The sequence below is a fragment of the Schistosoma mansoni genome, chromosome 1 (assembly GCF_000237925.1).
Source record: "Schistosoma mansoni strain Puerto Rico chromosome 1, complete genome".
Taxonomy (NCBI): Eukaryota; Metazoa; Platyhelminthes; class Trematoda; order Strigeidida; family Schistosomatidae; genus Schistosoma; species Schistosoma mansoni.
Window position 1 is genome coordinate 61,174 of NC_031495.1, and position 16,719 is coordinate 77,892.

The 16,719-nt window shown below is 35.5% G+C and overlaps 1 protein-coding gene across 1 annotated transcript in view; it reads left to right on the top strand.

Annotated features, from left to right (window-relative positions):
- Positions 1 to 16,719, top strand: part of Smp_160500 (nalp (nacht, leucine rich repeat and pyrin domain containing)-related) — a gene marked incomplete at both ends in the record, with an annotated part of 63,042 nt that overhangs the window by 9,325 nt on the left and 36,998 nt on the right. Inside the window, 7 exons of the mRNA XM_018792893.1 lie at positions 683 to 813; positions 2,355 to 2,715; positions 3,223 to 3,422; positions 6,937 to 7,006; positions 8,744 to 9,030; positions 10,595 to 10,783; positions 13,937 to 14,129. Of these exons, the coding sequence (XP_018647460.1) occupies positions 683 to 813; positions 2,355 to 2,715; positions 3,223 to 3,422; positions 6,937 to 7,006; positions 8,744 to 9,030; positions 10,595 to 10,783; positions 13,937 to 14,129 (1,431 nt within the window). The remainder of the gene's footprint in view (positions 1 to 682; positions 814 to 2,354; positions 2,716 to 3,222; positions 3,423 to 6,936; positions 7,007 to 8,743; positions 9,031 to 10,594; positions 10,784 to 13,936; positions 14,130 to 16,719) is intronic.

Genomic DNA, 16,719 nt, shown 5'->3' on the forward strand with positions numbered 1-16,719 from the left:
GCATCATGAGGAGATGCAGTTCCATGGTAGCCGGTGATCAATGATTGATTCGTACGCCATTTGTTCCTTCAGGATACTGGAGCCAGCCCATGTGCACCATTGGTTTGGAATCAGGGTTTTCCAACTCCTCTAGGTGGATCCTCCACATCCACCAACCCGGTTAAAGCGCCGGACATTCGCTTTTCGTCCTCTCGATTTCGTAAACAACACCCCCGCCACGAGAAGGCAGTGAGTAGGACTTCCCTGGCAGAGGCTATATATTCGCGTGGCCATGTGAGAGTATTTCGAGAGGGAGAGCGGACTCTCCCCACTCTCGGCCGTACCAGGGCATTTGGGGGCATGTGTTTAAATAAATAAATAAATAAATAAAACTCATTAACCAAATACAGATTTCTGTTCTCCACTTCGAGCTACACAGTGTGTGTAGACTGTGGATTCTACCTGACTACCTATACAGAAAGGGGTGGAATGGGATTCCAACCGGTAAATTACTGTTTGAAAGTTAAGTACTTTAAGTACTAAACCACTGCTATTCATTGAATAAGCAAATCCAATGTTTTATCGCTATGAATTCCTCAAATTTCTTGTTATGTTCTGCATTTATGCATGTGTATGTATGGGCATATTTCTGGACAAGTAGCATGTATTCTACTACATTTCAACATGCTTTTTTTATCCTTAGGAACAAACAAGGAGAGTATTTATCGAATCTGTTAGACCAATGGGAACCAACACGTCATGCCTGTGGAACATTTGCTGAACAACGTGCTAAATTCAGTGAACTTTTGGCTGCTATCAAAAGTCGTCTTGGGGGTATGTTTATATATATATATATATATATATATATATATATATATATATATAAGCCTCTATAGTCATTTGACGCTTAATCATGGGTTGTGAACAACAAACTTGAGAAAACTAGATTGATTCCAGATCTGGATATAGATTTGTTGACCATACATTCGCCACTGGTTAGGTTTGTGAACATACCGATGTCAGGCTGTAATTGTATTTCTTGCATTTAAGACAGTTGATCAAGATGTTCTGCAGCAGTGTCTGTCACTGAAAGGTGTACCAAACAGGTTCAGGCTCTACTCAAGCACTACTAGTCGAGTTAAAGCTTGTGGAGAACTGCCATTAGAATTATCAACCTCAAGTAGTGTTCATCTAGGTATTCCACTTTCTTCATCATTGACGTACTTTTAGAGAAAGCGCTTTCATTGTTTAAATATTCAGGGATTTGTCTTTTACCAGTAAATCCAACATTCGTGCTCTCAATACCTCTATTCTGGGATTTAACATGACGATTTCTTCCCTCACTGCTAATGGAGTATGGGAATTTATACCGATGTACATACGTATCAAGTTCTAAGTTGCGATTGACTGACTGACTGACTAAATCCACTACGCACGTGATATAGTCCTAGTTGTTGAAGACACTGATAAAATCCAGGGCCTTCTGATTGTTCTGAATAACAATGTAAGCACTTTTAGGATGCGTTTATCTCTCTCTCAATGCATAATGTTGCTTCAGGACTGGTCTGTATCATCGAAGTCTAAACTTGTGATAAGGAGTGAATTGATTGGGTGTGTCGACTACTCAATGTTGAAGTCTTGGAAGTTTCATGAACCCTGGCGGCTTGGAGTCCGACGAAATCTCGGCGCGGATTTATAAATCTTGATTGGCTTTTACCAGCTTGCGCCACCTGTGGCGTGAGCGGGATGTCCTTCAAACAACCAGGGACCAGTTTACTGCTGGGTAGTCAGTGGTGAAAGGAGTAGTTGCGTACATACTGACCGGTTCATTTTTTTTTCCGAAAATCTCATTAACTCTGGTGTGTCCGTGACTTCAAAATGTTGGTGCGAATACAAACGGCTTTCTTGGTTTTTTAAATCACAGCACCTGTGTCGTATGTGAAATTTTCTCCTGCTTATCAACGTGCGTTTATCAGTCGGTCAGCTGCAACGTAGGACAAGACACATATATGCATCGGTCCAAGTTGCCATTGTGATCGATTCTGAGCCATGTCACCCAGAGTTTACAACCATTGGTTACGGTAGCTGAGCGGACCCCAACCAAATAGTCTGCATCTACCAACATAGTTCAAACCAGAAGTTAGTGACTTCAAGCACTGATGTCACGTTTCGGTTTGGCCGCCCTAACTTTCTTCCACCATCTCCAACACGTGCGTTTATATTGCAGAGTATATTCTAGCGAACATATAGTTTAATAATAAGGATTACACAATAATCAAATAATGTCTGTTTTCTAATTCATCATATTGTTTTCACATTCATTTACGAGTTCGTCATTGGATTAGTTTCTACCGCTTTTTTTGCTCTTAAAACAGATGAATATGATCGTTGGTGTAATCTTAAGAGAGAAACTCCTGAAAACCATTCCTCTGATGATTCAGAATCATCAGTAACAATAAAAAATAATACTAGTAATCAAAAATCGTATTCACGCCATCCTAGTTCTCGTTCCCGTTCGTCATCCGTATGTGAAACCTGGGATTCAGTACCACCGATTTCATCTAAAACAAAATTCAACAGAAAATCTCTTCGTAGCCGAAATTGGGATGATTTAATGGTTGATTTAGACCAAGATGAGAACAGTCAACCACCATCTCCTGTTAAATTGAAGAAATCAGTCAATGCAGTTGAATCATATAAACAAGCTATGAAAGCTGTCGGTAGTTCAAAAACACGGTAAACATTTGACATTGGCCGATTGTTTTGTTCTCCTTATAATTTTTTTAATGAACTGAACAAGTTTGTCGATGAATTCTACACTATTGCTTTTCTTTGAGTTCTAGTTTCGAACCACACTCCATCTACTTTGGTTTTACCAGCTGTGTAATTTAACTGGTCGTCACATTGGGTATGGAGAATATGTTGCATTTGTCCATGCATTTCCGATTCTAATTGTGTCATCCTTACGAGTGTGTGATTTTATTCGTTAAATGAGTTAAATGATTCTTGTACGGGACTATGAGTCACATTTTGCTTGTGAGCTAGTGATACTACTTTGCTAACTAAATCAAAGTTAACATGTTTGACCCAAGTAGTATGTCTTTTTTTCTGTGCATTTTCATCAGCAAACTCCACAATACATCCTCGTTTGAACATTTAGTCTCATAAAATGTAATAGACTTTGTAAATTATTTTTATTTGTGTTAAGTGTTTTCATTGTTTTTATATCCCTCCTTTACTTAGTTTTGTGGATAAGTGCGAGTCATTTGGTAATACGAACAGTATGGATTTAGCAAAACGTAGAAAGAAATCACATGTAATCGATGCAAATGACAATGATTGGTTGATTTTAGACGAAAAACCAAGAGGATCTCGATCTGTTTCCAGTGTAACTGTGAAAGAACACTTTGATGCCTTAAATGTGAAAAGTGGAAAATATACTGGTAGGATATTGGCTTAAAATATTGAATTCGTTTATTTACATAGTTCATATTTTGAAAAATTTACTCCTATAATATCATATTAGTATTTGAGGAATTTAATAGATAGTTTTATCATGAGTGTTGGGATTAAATGTTCTAATCCAATTGATAGTCTGGAAGCACTTGGTAATTTTTCCGTCGTAAGTTGTGTCTCAATTGTGAGCAGCCTCAAGTCGATGTAGAACTAACTACATGTTTCCAGGCTAGCCCCAGATCGATTACTTAGTCACAGTTTAACATTTATAATTGCTAGGTAATAAAACTCAATAACTAAGTATAAGTTTGTACGCTCGATTTTCAAATGGATGATTTCGCTCGAGGGTCAGCGATACTACCGCTCCCAAAGGTCCTGGTGTTGTTAAGGGTGGGAAGTGTCCTCTCTCCTTCTTTAAATGCCGTCATAAGGTCACGCGTTCATAATCTCTGCCAGAAATATCCTACTCACTGCCTTAACGGGACAACGTTATATCTTATAGAAGTGAGGGGACAAAAAGCAAACGTTGAGCAGTTAAACCGGATTAATGAATACTGACCACGAAGCACGCGCTTACTTGGAATCCTGAAGGGTAGCGGAGAAGAGAATTCGAAGCATACATCAAAAGGATGAATAGCAACTGGAGACAACCAGAACGGATTGCCCACGACAGACTTCGATAAAGAATGCTAGTGGGAGGTCTATGCTTCTCCACGAAGCGCAACGGGATTAAGTAAGTAAAGGTGAATACCGATTGTCTACCTAGAGGAGTTGGAAAACCTTGAGCTCTAGGATTCTGAGGGAGCGAATGATTTATGAACTTTTTGTGGTCACTGTCTACCAGGAGACTTTATCACCAGAAGTTTCTCCACTGCCTTGTGGGTTAGACTGAACTGCTAAAATGTTAAGTAGTGGGAGTAATATTTAAACCTGTAGACGCAGTTGAAATTCGATTGCCAAAGCCACTAAGCTGCACTTCTCATCACTCACTACAAAACACTTAACTCAATATAAGTATTGATAGGGAATAAATGCAACTGTGTCACTGAAATCTATTTTATCCCTTGTTACCTAGTGTTTCCAATTATAGATTACAACTGTCATGCGGAGCTTAATTAAGAAGTTCGTGTCAACCTACATTGATCTGACCAGCACTTGATGAATGTAGCCACTGATTCATTAATTTCAAGAAATTGTACTAAAAGTAGTAGCTTCCTGTTTAGATTATATACAATTTTCTAATGCGTTACTGTTGTGTGTTTTTTGAACAATAATTTTCAGCCACAGCATCTAGTAAAAATCGTTCCCGTCAGGAGGATCTCGAATTTTTACCCCATATGGCTTTTACTTCTACGCAAAATGATAAATTAACTTCACTTCCAGCAGGATCATCATCATCATCAGTTGTTGGAGGGGCACATAAACACTTACCACCGAAATCTACTTCTACGCCGATCAAACATAATAAGCAATTGAATCAATCCTTCAAAGAATCTTCACATTCTGATAAAGATAGTTTAATTAATACGAATAGCTGTCTACCACCATCTACAGTTAATAATGATCAGTTAAAACAACCCAAATTTCTTACAAATGAATTTCCAGGTAAAAAATGCTCTGTAAACGATCAATAACTTTGTTTTATTAGTCCTTTCATTACAATTTCTTTTTTTGTCTTAGAATTTTCTCTGATTATTTAGTAGTGATATTAATGATGGGGGACGTCGCAACATGTGCTCTCGGAGTTCTGAGTGATTTACTTAATGAAGATTTCATTATCGGCCATTTATGTGACAGATGTTGGTTAAAGAAATCACATTGGGATTTCACCATCAATCCTATATTGCTGCAAGATGATCTTTTATATAAGAACTTTCGTCTAAATTAGAGCGAATAGTTTCACAGTATTCGAGCGCCGAGTTAATGTAAGACATTAAATAGGAAGAATATATTTGTAAAATCTCAGCGAATGAATTTCAAGTAAATCCAACGTTTCGCCTGGCAATGTGGTCCAAGATTTTTCAAGGAATTAAGGATAATTCCTTACCAGGCGAAACGTTGGATTTACTTCAAATTCATTCGCTGAGATTTTACAAATATATTCTTTCTATTTAAGATGATCTTTTGTTAGAGGAATCCTATTGGCAGCTGACTTCGTAGAATTTACACTATTGTAGTTGTTTAAAAACGAGAATGACTTCACAGTTAAGTCGTTCAGATTGATATACACAACAAATCGCTAGGAAACTTTTAGTTTGTGCCTCATTTTAAATGTAAGTCTTTGAATGGCATGGAAAAAGACGTATTTATTTATATAGCCTATTGGCTATTATGATATGTAACCTTATCCATAGAAGAACAATATGAAACCCCTTGTTGCTACACTAAACCGTAATTGGTTGGTGAGTAATGATAGACTGTCAACTTTGTTTAAAATCTATGAGACACTATTTAATAATTGTAATTTCCTATCCACCATTGATTTTAGTGATTTTACTCAGGGTTTTATTGTGTATAGACTACTTGTTAATTTGTTAATTAGACTACTGTTTAGCCTCAATTCTCGGTCAGATATTCTGTTATGTGTGTCATATAACTCAGTACGATGTTCTAATAGTCTTGTATCTGGTGTCATGGTTTAGTTTACTCAGTCGTTTTCTCCCAGCAAGTACTAGCGTATTGAATAATGTTGTATTTCTTATCAGAGGGAAAACTCTTATTATTTTAGCTGTTACAACACCTTTCTTGTTGTATTTATTGTTTATTATCTTTTGCGCTAATGAAAGGTTTTTATCCATTTCAGGTGACTAAAATCTTTACCTTGGTTTTTTATAGTCACAATCGCCTTATATGGGTAGAACATTGGTTTGGTTATAATAAACATAAATTGGTGATCACTTGGAGATTTATTTATTGGGTCATCCGCCAAAACTATTATATCCGAATGATCATCAAATTAGATCCAGTAGCCATAATACGCTGATCAAACACGGAAACCATCAAAACAGTATTCCACCTGAGTGTTAGCACAGTTGTATCCATTGTTTCATGGTATTTGGATGAAAATCCTAAGTGTATTTAACTCAGCAACAAATTTAGCAGTGTGCCTAATTGAGAAACTAAGGTTTCTACCCAGAATGTAGATTAAACCTGTAACTCAGTAATTGATTCTCGTTACTTGTAGCGAATCATGACATTTCTCCTCAGATCTTTAATCCATGCTATCTTTGTATCGTTACTGTCCAAGTATATGGGGAGCGATAGATCTTTCGTTTATGATTTTCAGTATTAAGCTTATGTAAATATGTTGTATCCAATAGTTGAAAATGTGTAAGAAATCAAGGAAAGAGAAATACTATCTTTAACACACATACATATTATTGTTCACCTGAGCAACTAGAAAAAAGATGTTATATTTCACATTAGATAAGCACCTTTTCTTCAATGCCAATAAGATTAATCTTTCACTTATTACACTTAATCTCATTTTCTGTCTTTCAGTAGAAACACCATCTTATTCAGTTAAAGTAGCGTTTTCCGATATATCGGTACTGGTTCCTGTTGATTCAATGTAAGTTGAATGAAAATAGTTTTCTGTTTAACAATTGAACTTTGATTATGAAACGGAAACATTTAAACTATTTATCTATACAATGTTATCTATCATTGTAACCAGAGATGGATAGTGGCTAGCAGTGGAATCCAGTTTGACGCGCGTTTCGTCCTATTTGGGACTCGTGAGCTAGATGTACCTGCATCTCAGAGTTGATGTTTACTCTGGGACTCGAACCCAGTACCTTTCGCTTCAAACGCCATCGCGTTATCCACTCGGCCACTGAGTCCTGATAGCCACTTGCTTGTGCGACTGACCAGTTGCAGTCCTAACAAATCGATGGGAAGATTCAAACAAACAATTCTCAATGAGTTATCTATCATTGTTTCAAAGTTTTCAAATTATAGATAAACGGGTTAAATCAAAAAATTTAAAATCTTACATAAAAAATGGATTGTTTTAATACAAACACTATATGTAGTGTAGGTTTTTAACTTTCAACGATGAAAACGTATCAGTATGTTACATTATAGACGTTCCGTACTGAATTATTGTGTTAAATTCGGCCTTTTATTGTTAGTATAACATTGTATATATTTTTTAGACTGATTTGTCTTAGTTTTCAATAAATGCTTCTTACGAGACAATCCTTTCATAAACTTAAAATTATATAAATGACCAAATGATCTAGTACGGCCGAGAGCGGTGAGTCCGCTCTCCCTCTCGAAATGCTCTCATATGGCCACGCGTATACAGCCACTGTCAGGGAAGTCCTACTCATTGCCCTCTCGCGGTATCACTGTTGTTTATGAAAGTGAGGAAGAAAACCGAACGTCCGGCTCTTTAACCGGGTTGGTGGATCCACCCACAGGAGTTGGAAAACCCTGATTTCAAATCAATGGTGCACATGGGCTCCAGGGTCCGGAAGAACTAAATGGCGTATGAAACAATTGTTGGTCCCTGGTTACCATGGGACCTCATCTTCTAAGGTTGCTCCATTGCCTTGTGGGTTAGACTTTTAGGTCAAATCTTCAGGGAAAAACCACCTGCCTCGGTTTGGGTGTCCGGGCAGTAACGCAAACCTCCCACAAATTGAATGATTTGTGTGGCTCATATATATATTTGTTGTCTCCTTGTACCTATGTTTATGCGTTTTAATAAATAAAGTATTAGTGTTTGAGAATACTAAGTCTTTCGGGAAATTTTAGTGACAATATAAATGTATGAAACAAGGTTCTCATCTCCAAATACAGATTATTAATTACAGAATAGTCTCTGTGATTAGTTCTTTTGATGATAAAAAGTTGAACATGTCAGTTACATTATGTGTTTTGAAAGTGTCGTCAGGATAAGTATGCCTGTTGTTGATGAAATATTTGCTTATATGCTAAAAGCTTGTTTGGCTTTTACCAAATAACACCTGCTGTAAGATAACAACAATGATTTAATCTGTATCTTTATTTCTGCCAAATATGTCCTGTTATTGTTTTGAGATTATATGTAATTTACTAATAATTAATTGAATATTCCATCAAAGCCTTGATTGTATATGATGTGGCGTCTCAGTCGACTATTGTTGGTAATAATCGTTCAATACTAGGTAATAATGGTTAATCTATCGATGATGTTGCAAATATGCATAAAGTTTAGATGAATGGGGTGTTGTATTATTATTTATCTTGGTTTGTTTGAGAACAGTTGCACTCTACTATTATAACAGAAAGAATATATATATTTATTTTACAAATGAAATAGGTCTCGTAGTGTGTCATGGTTAGCAACTGAAGCATATCGTCGTCGTCAAATTCTTTTAGGATTTAATTCTAATATTCCTATCACAGAATCCGGTGAACAACTAGTTCGTCTATGTACCAGAGATCGAGCTCTATTACTTCCTACAGATCGTTTATTTTCAATTATTCCAGTTTTAAGTCAATCTGGATCAGTTGTTGAACTTTTAGCTGAATTGAACGACTCTATTGTTACTCAAAAAACTTCAACTAATCTATCAAATCAAAATATTCAATCACACTTCAATTATAGTAAGTGATCCATTCCCATTCCTTTTTTTCAGTAGTCATGGTTGATATATCGTGGTCTGTTCTTAACTTCTTAAAAGATGACAAGTAGCTAGGCTTATTTACTGCTTTAATTAAAATATGACACCTTTAGATGAAATCTATTTGGCTATCGGCTTATAGTGATGTGATATTTGTTTAGTCATTAATCAATAAATTAGTGTTTAATTTTGGGACATTCTACTATTCTCTAGTGTACATATATTTAGGAGATAAGTTTTAATAGGTGACCGTGACATCAGATTGTAGTATTTTTCTTTACATATAGTGGAATCATAACATTACGTTCTAGGTTTGAAGTAGTATTGGAGGAAAACAATTCAAGTTACGAATTATAGTTGACTGATACGGCTTAAATGTGCTGTACTGTTCATACTCATTCTACTGAAATTTGTTACTTAGCTGATGAGCTATATGTTTGTTAATTATCAGAAAGGGTTTTGTGGAGATTTAGTATGTTTCGTAGTTGAAAGCGGGAGTCAATTGAAGCTAGACCACCATGGAAAACCTGGAAACACTGGACGGTCGTTTCATCCTATTATGGGACTCCTCAGCAGTGCACGGTGTGTGGTGGGTCCTGGGTTCGAATCTCGCGAGTGCGGGTTCGTGGATGCGCACTGCTGAGGAGTCCCATATATGTTTGTTGTTAAATAGCGTGATTTTTAACCATTGAATTATAAATTCAAACTTGTCCCAAATCCTATTGTTTTGAAAAAACCAGATAGTATTGTTAAAGTTTACTTTCAAAAAGGTGTTACTGATATATGAATAGTAAGGATATGCTCCACTGACGTTCCCAATTTTGACCTTTCACTTGGAGACCAATAATGAAGTGGGAACTATTATTTAAACTATAGTCCATAATGGAAAGTGTGTTTCGTTCTTTGTTGTTGTATCTGGCTTACCCCGAAAATGTAATTTTCTATGACAAAAATACTACTTTATCACGCTACGGATGTGTCAAATGTAGCACATTCAGTCATGATGGAAGAAAAATTACAACATACTAGAAATCAGCTAGAATTGCAAAACGCCATTTAACTAAATGGGTTAATGATTTTCGCTCCAAAATCCATAACTTGTTATCTTATATCTGATTGGCTCGTCCATAAATTATAGTTTCGCTTGGGGTAAAAATCATTGTTGTTAATTGATGGTAGTCACGTTATACCGTGGATTGAATGAACCTAAGAACGTAAATCGTTGGGTGGCAACATAGTGATTAGTGAGGTTAAGGACTCGGTATGAGGCATGAAAATTTTGGGTTCGTTCCTTGGTGCGGTTATGGTTGCACATTGTTGAGGAGTATCATATTGGGGTAAAGGATTTGTCTAATGGTTTTTGGTTTTCAACGATTGTTTAAACAAAGTCACTTCGTGATAGGCATCATTAAATCTAACAATTTATATAATATACTGTAATCAAACGTTTAGACTTATTTTTTTCCATGTTTTGTTTGCTTTTCTAAGACTTTAAGCTGTTCAGTATTACTCTTTCATTCATTATTGATTTTTTTTCCTCTCTTTAGAGTCAAAGTCAAATGAAATTCCTCAAAATATTGTATCACCTTTCCTTCATTCAGTCATTGATAAAGCACGGAATAGTGGAGTTTTGGATTTATCAAATCTTTCTCTAGAAGATAAAGAATGTTGTAAATTATTAGGTCAACTAGTTCGTGATAGTGGTATTCGAGTGATTACAGAAGTACAACTTCAGGGTACATTATCATTGAATTAAATTTTTAGTAATTAATTTCTTATTAACGTTTGTTTCCTCTAGTAAATTGTTCATGTTTACTGACACATTCTAAATATGAGAAGGGGTTTTGTGGAGATTTAGTATTTTCATAGTTGAAAGCGTGAGTCAATTGAACCTAGACCACCATGAAAAACCTGGAAACACTGGACGGCCGTTTCGTCCTACTATGGGACTCCTCAGCAGTACGCATCTACGATCCCGCACTCGCGAGATTCGAACCCAGGACCTAACAGTCTCGAGCTAGAGCTCTTAACCGATAGACCACTGAGCTAGCCGGCATTCAACGGTGTTATTGTCTAACTTCAACTGATCCACGAAGTTGAGCAACCGTTCACCAATTATCTTCAGTGAGTTGATATCTCACAACAGACCTGTTTGAACTCCACTGGTCACTGCTTCTCACTAGAACTCCTGGATGTACTTCTCGAAGTCAGTCACTAGTGAGCATATGATTATATTAATTATCAGAAGGGGTTTTGTGGAGATTTAATATTTTCATAGTTGAAAGCGTGAGTTAATTGAATTCTAAATAAATAAGATATTTATTCGTCTTATGTTTTTACACAGGTAGACCAATATCTATCATAATCATAGAAATTTCAACATCAGAATATTGTTTAGCTCAGTTTGAGTGTTTAAAAATGTTTAAATCTTGCAGCTTATCTGCACTGCGGGTGCGTACTCGCGTGTGTGTTATCTTCAACTTTATCCCAAATTGTTTACACTAGTTTGTTTTATTTTTTTGAATGATACTCTTAAGTAGTTAGAAGTAGTCAACAAAAAATCCATTCGTGTCAATTGGAACTCTTCAGCAAGGTGTATGTGTAATCTTATGGGGATTAATTTTCCCTGGTTTGATTCGATCTTGCGTCACAAAAGTTTCACACTTTGAGACTTTATTACTAATCTATTCAAGTTATAACTGATCTTAAGGAAGTCTTCACTACACCTTGTAACACAAACTCTATGACATTGATTCAGTGATTTTCATCATAATCAATCAATTCTGCATGGGTTTACTAAGTTATAAAATCGTTTAGCATGTGTCGCTTGAAAACTTTTTCAATTTACTTATTTATACAATAGTAGTACATTTTGTATTTTCCTATTAATGTCTTGTGTCGCATAATTTGAGACCTGTGCATGATTGCTTTCATGTATAAATCATATTATTTTTTATTTATTTAAACACATATACCCTGATACAGTTAAACACCAAAAATATGCGCCGCACAAAAGAAGCGATTATGTTGTGAAGAAGTAAGTGTATAGAAAGTAATAGCATATGACACGAGATACATTTCAGTTAAAAATACAGCCAAGTAAGAATTCATTCATTTAAGGAAGCTCATCTCACTTTTATAAAGAGTTTAATAGAAAACCATACAAGAATCATCATTAACTTATGTATTCAACCCATATATAATGCCATATCAATAAAGTGATCGCCTAGTCTTTAGGACCTCAGTTAAGTGGCTGACTTGGATTGACAGTTGTCAGTTTTTTCTACCATACTGTAGCGCTATGTCGTAAACATACTACTTTCTTCGTTATCAGCGTCGGTAAGTACTGAGGAATGTAGGACCAACTGGGATGGTATCCATAAAACATGTCTCAGCCACCTAATCGCGACACCGATTAGATTATCGTCACTATGCCTAAATTTATATTTCCAGACCCATCTGTTACCACTGATTATCGGGAATCCCTGACAGAAAATGGTGATTGTACACAGAGTCGCCGAACATCCTCAACTCAAAAACATATTCCTTACAAACGTTAAGTGAAATCGCTCTTTACGACGCGTTATAGGCTTGATCTTTTGTAGCAAGATGTACATCACAATGCAATAAAAAGATGACCCAAAGTAGCATTTACCGCTCTGGTTTTCAAAGTACGTCGATCTATGTCATTCAAAAATCATAGAAACATTCTTACATACTTTTAAGGCTGAAAGGACTAATAATACGTTTCTCTTTTTACCTGATGTCATAAAAAATTTAGTCCTTGACAAAAATATATATTAGTCCATGCTACGTACATATCTTATAGACCCAGATTGTAGTATAAACAACTTTTTTAAGTGATTACTAGTTAAACAGCTCCATATTCATTTGGTACTCTTGTTAGATACAACACTATGAAACAATTCCCAGTCTTATACGTACTTGACTTTTTAATATTCAATAAAACATTCTTCAATTTCATCTAGCTACTTACCAGTCAGAGTCATTTGGAAACATTTCCAATATATTAAGTTGTAATAACTATAACTGGTAGGTCCTGGGTTCGAATCTCGCGAGTGCGGGATCGTGGATGCGCACTGCTTAGGAGTCCCATAGTAGGACGAAACGGCCGTCCAGTGCTTCCAGGTTTTCGATGGTGGTCTAGCTTCAATTGACTCACGCTTTCAATTATGTAATAACTATTTTTATTATTACATAATGTTTATTTATAAGGTTAATTCTATCTTAATCACTTTTCATTTCCCCTTTAAGTAATGACTGACAAGGAAATTATACCATATACTGTGATAATGTTCACTCACTGAATTCCACATTAATTAGCTTCACGGTAAATTGTAAGCCTTTCATAAAATCACAGTATTATATTAAACGATTATCATAATTTTTCAGTAAGGAGGAATCAATCGGTCAGTCAATTATACGCAACATAGAACATGGTACATATATTCATCATTCCAAGTTTCCACAACACATCAGGACAGCTAGACTATAGAACAATAGTAACGGTATTACTGTTAGTAGGAAACATTAGACATAGAAATTTACTTAGTATTGTTTGTACAAGCAAATGGCTATCAGGACTCAGTGACCGAGTGGATAAGGCGATGGCGTTTGAAGCGAAAGGTATTGGGTCCGAGTCCCAGAGTGAACATCAACAAATATGAGATGTGGCAGGTACATCCAAATAGGGCGAAACGCGCTTTATCCTGGATTCCACTGCTAGCCACTATCCATTAGACATAGAAGATATGCTTCAAAAAAAAATGAACTAGAAATGTATATACAGATTACTAACAAAATTATTCTTTATCAAATGTCACTGTTTATGTTTTTGTTACTTATCATTATTTTTTTTCAACTTACAGGTAACTCATTAACTACGGATATAATAGATACAAAACAATGCTCTTCTATGAATTATATTAATTTAACGGATTGTTTATGTCAATTTTCATTACAACTGAATAAATTAAATTTAAGTATGAATTTATTCGATGATCAATTTTTCAATCGATTTCTATGCGCTTTATCAAAGCGATTCAAGGAGGAAGACAAGGGGTATTTTCTTTTTTGTTTTTTTGTTTTTGTTATTTGGATTGTGTATTGATTGATCAAATGTCATGTTTGTTTAGTTTTCTTAGTTCCGATTGAAGTCTATCAACCAAGTTATAATGTAGACACTAATCTAAGTGACTTGATGTTGTGTGTAGTTAGCAGGAAATCTTGGATATTGTTTTCATGCTAGTTAGCACTCTTCAGAAAGACATACTTGTAATCATGGGTGAACTGATAGTTTCTGCTGTATTCGAACCCACGTTAATCAGTTTCACATTCCGAGACATTACATCGCAGCTCTAATAGATCACTGGTGTTACTTTATGTTATTTAGCCAACCACAATTGAATTCAAATGACTAGATTTTGTTAAAAAAAATGTCAATTTCTTTTCTTTAACAATAACTCTGAGTACATTTTTGCTGATTCATGCTTCCCAATGACGTTTGTTGTGTTTTGATTGGTTCCCAACACTTGGTTCGATAATTTTCTTGCGCTTTGAGGTCATTTTCTGTTGCTGTACATACATAGTACTGCTTCGATTTTGTCTTCCTTAAGGATCAAGTCATAGCTATTTACCGAAATAAATCTAGATGTTTTCAGGTTCTGTAGCTATATATTCAATTTTGTAATTCAAAAAGCGGACAGGCCGAAAGTAAACATGTCGTTTAAAACAAAGCTCGTTGGAGAAAATAGATAAGATGAGATTTAGAAATAAATATTTAACCAAGAAAACAGAAGAAAAGGAAGTCCTAATAGTAAGCGAAAGTTCTCTATTTATGTACTTACGACTTAGAGGTGACATACCCAGAAAAATACTAATGTTAAAGTTGCGCAGAGCAATTCAATAGACTTTGAGTACAGAAAAACTTCAGTTGATGTTTTTACTTTTACGCGTCTGATGGTCACTCTGAGATTGAAAGATAAATCACCTGGACTAGCCATCTTTTTCTGTATCTATCTATCCAACTGCTCTTGTGGAGCAGGTTATGTTAGCAGATGTTATAGCAACTGGTATTTTCGTGCTCGCGAACACCTTCCATTTTGGTTAAACAAAGGTATAGTTAAGACTGTTAACAGTTCAATTTCTAGCACATGTGGTACAAACTGGAGCAGTCATTTACAGTAATATATTGTGTTATTAGTTATCTATCTAAATCTGTCAGAACAAGAATCCTCCAAACGGCTGAAACAATAGCTATTCAAATAAAAAAGCCGGGTCTTTGTCTCTAGAAGAAATATGTTCAACCGCTTCTTTTCCCCTGACCAACTTCTAACCCAGTTAAATAACAATCAGTCTGATGATATGAGAACATAATTTGACTAATTTTCATACACCATTTCTCTTTGTATTCTCATAGCTTGTTATAATGCGAAATATAGCGTATTGCGATAGGACTACGCGAAATTCTACCGATTGACCAAATTCAGATATCCTAGTTCGACCCCAATACTGTTCCCCAACTCCAATAAATCAGAACACAGCCGTTAAATGAGAATTGTTTATGGGGTCAGCAGCAGAATAAAAATGGTTTACAGACAAGGCATATTTATACAGTTACGATGACTATTATCAGTAACCAATGGAAAGGAAGGACACGTAAAGGTTATAATTAGGACGACTCAAAATTAACCAATAGGGAAACGACACATGAAAGTCATAGTTAGGACACTGTAAATAATGGCCAATAGGAGATAACATGCGAATTATGTGAAGAGTCTGAAAACATACCATTTTACATTCGAGATAATTTTTGGGATATTCTTGTGAATATCCTAACATAGCTGAAACTTCACATATTTTTATTGTTGTAAAAATTTGAGAAATTTATCTACCATTCATCCTTTTTTACTATTTATTATTTAATTTATATTACTCTATATATTACGCAATTATTGACCGAACATTTATTTTTACTATTCTGGCTATGTTAGACCACTATTGAAAACTTGAAAGCACTGGTTAGCCGTCTTGTTTTAGTATGGAACTCCTGAACAGCGTGCACCCACGATCCCGCACGCGGGACCTTCAGTCTCGCGCAAACGCTTAACCTCTAGATTACCAAGCGGAGGTGTTCGAACGATGTTGATGTCTAACTTTAACCAATCCACGATGTTGTGCGACCATTTTCCATTGTCGCTGCATGATTCCCATAGAGACTCAATAATCACCAAAACTCTATACTGATTACTCTATCTATATTATTGCTTCTCTCACGTTATAAGATTGTGTTACTGTTCTGTTGTATTATGATAATCGTATGCGTATGTTAGATGAACGTCGCGGTGTTCTGATGCATACTTTTCTTATGGATACACCTGAAATGCCTTTCTTTAAACTGCGTGTTCATCGGGATAGAATTGTTGAAGATGCTTTGTTAATTGTAAGTCATAATTCGTTCTTGTTATGTCATTATTAAGTACCATCAATTACATACAAGTCGTGTTGGTATGTTGATATGTTTATACATTTCACCGTTCACTTTAAGTACTTTTTTATATAGTTACTTTTAACAATTGAGAAGCTTATACAAATTTTAATACCTCCTGATTCATTTCTTATTATAATTTAATGCAGTGAATCAATCCATTAT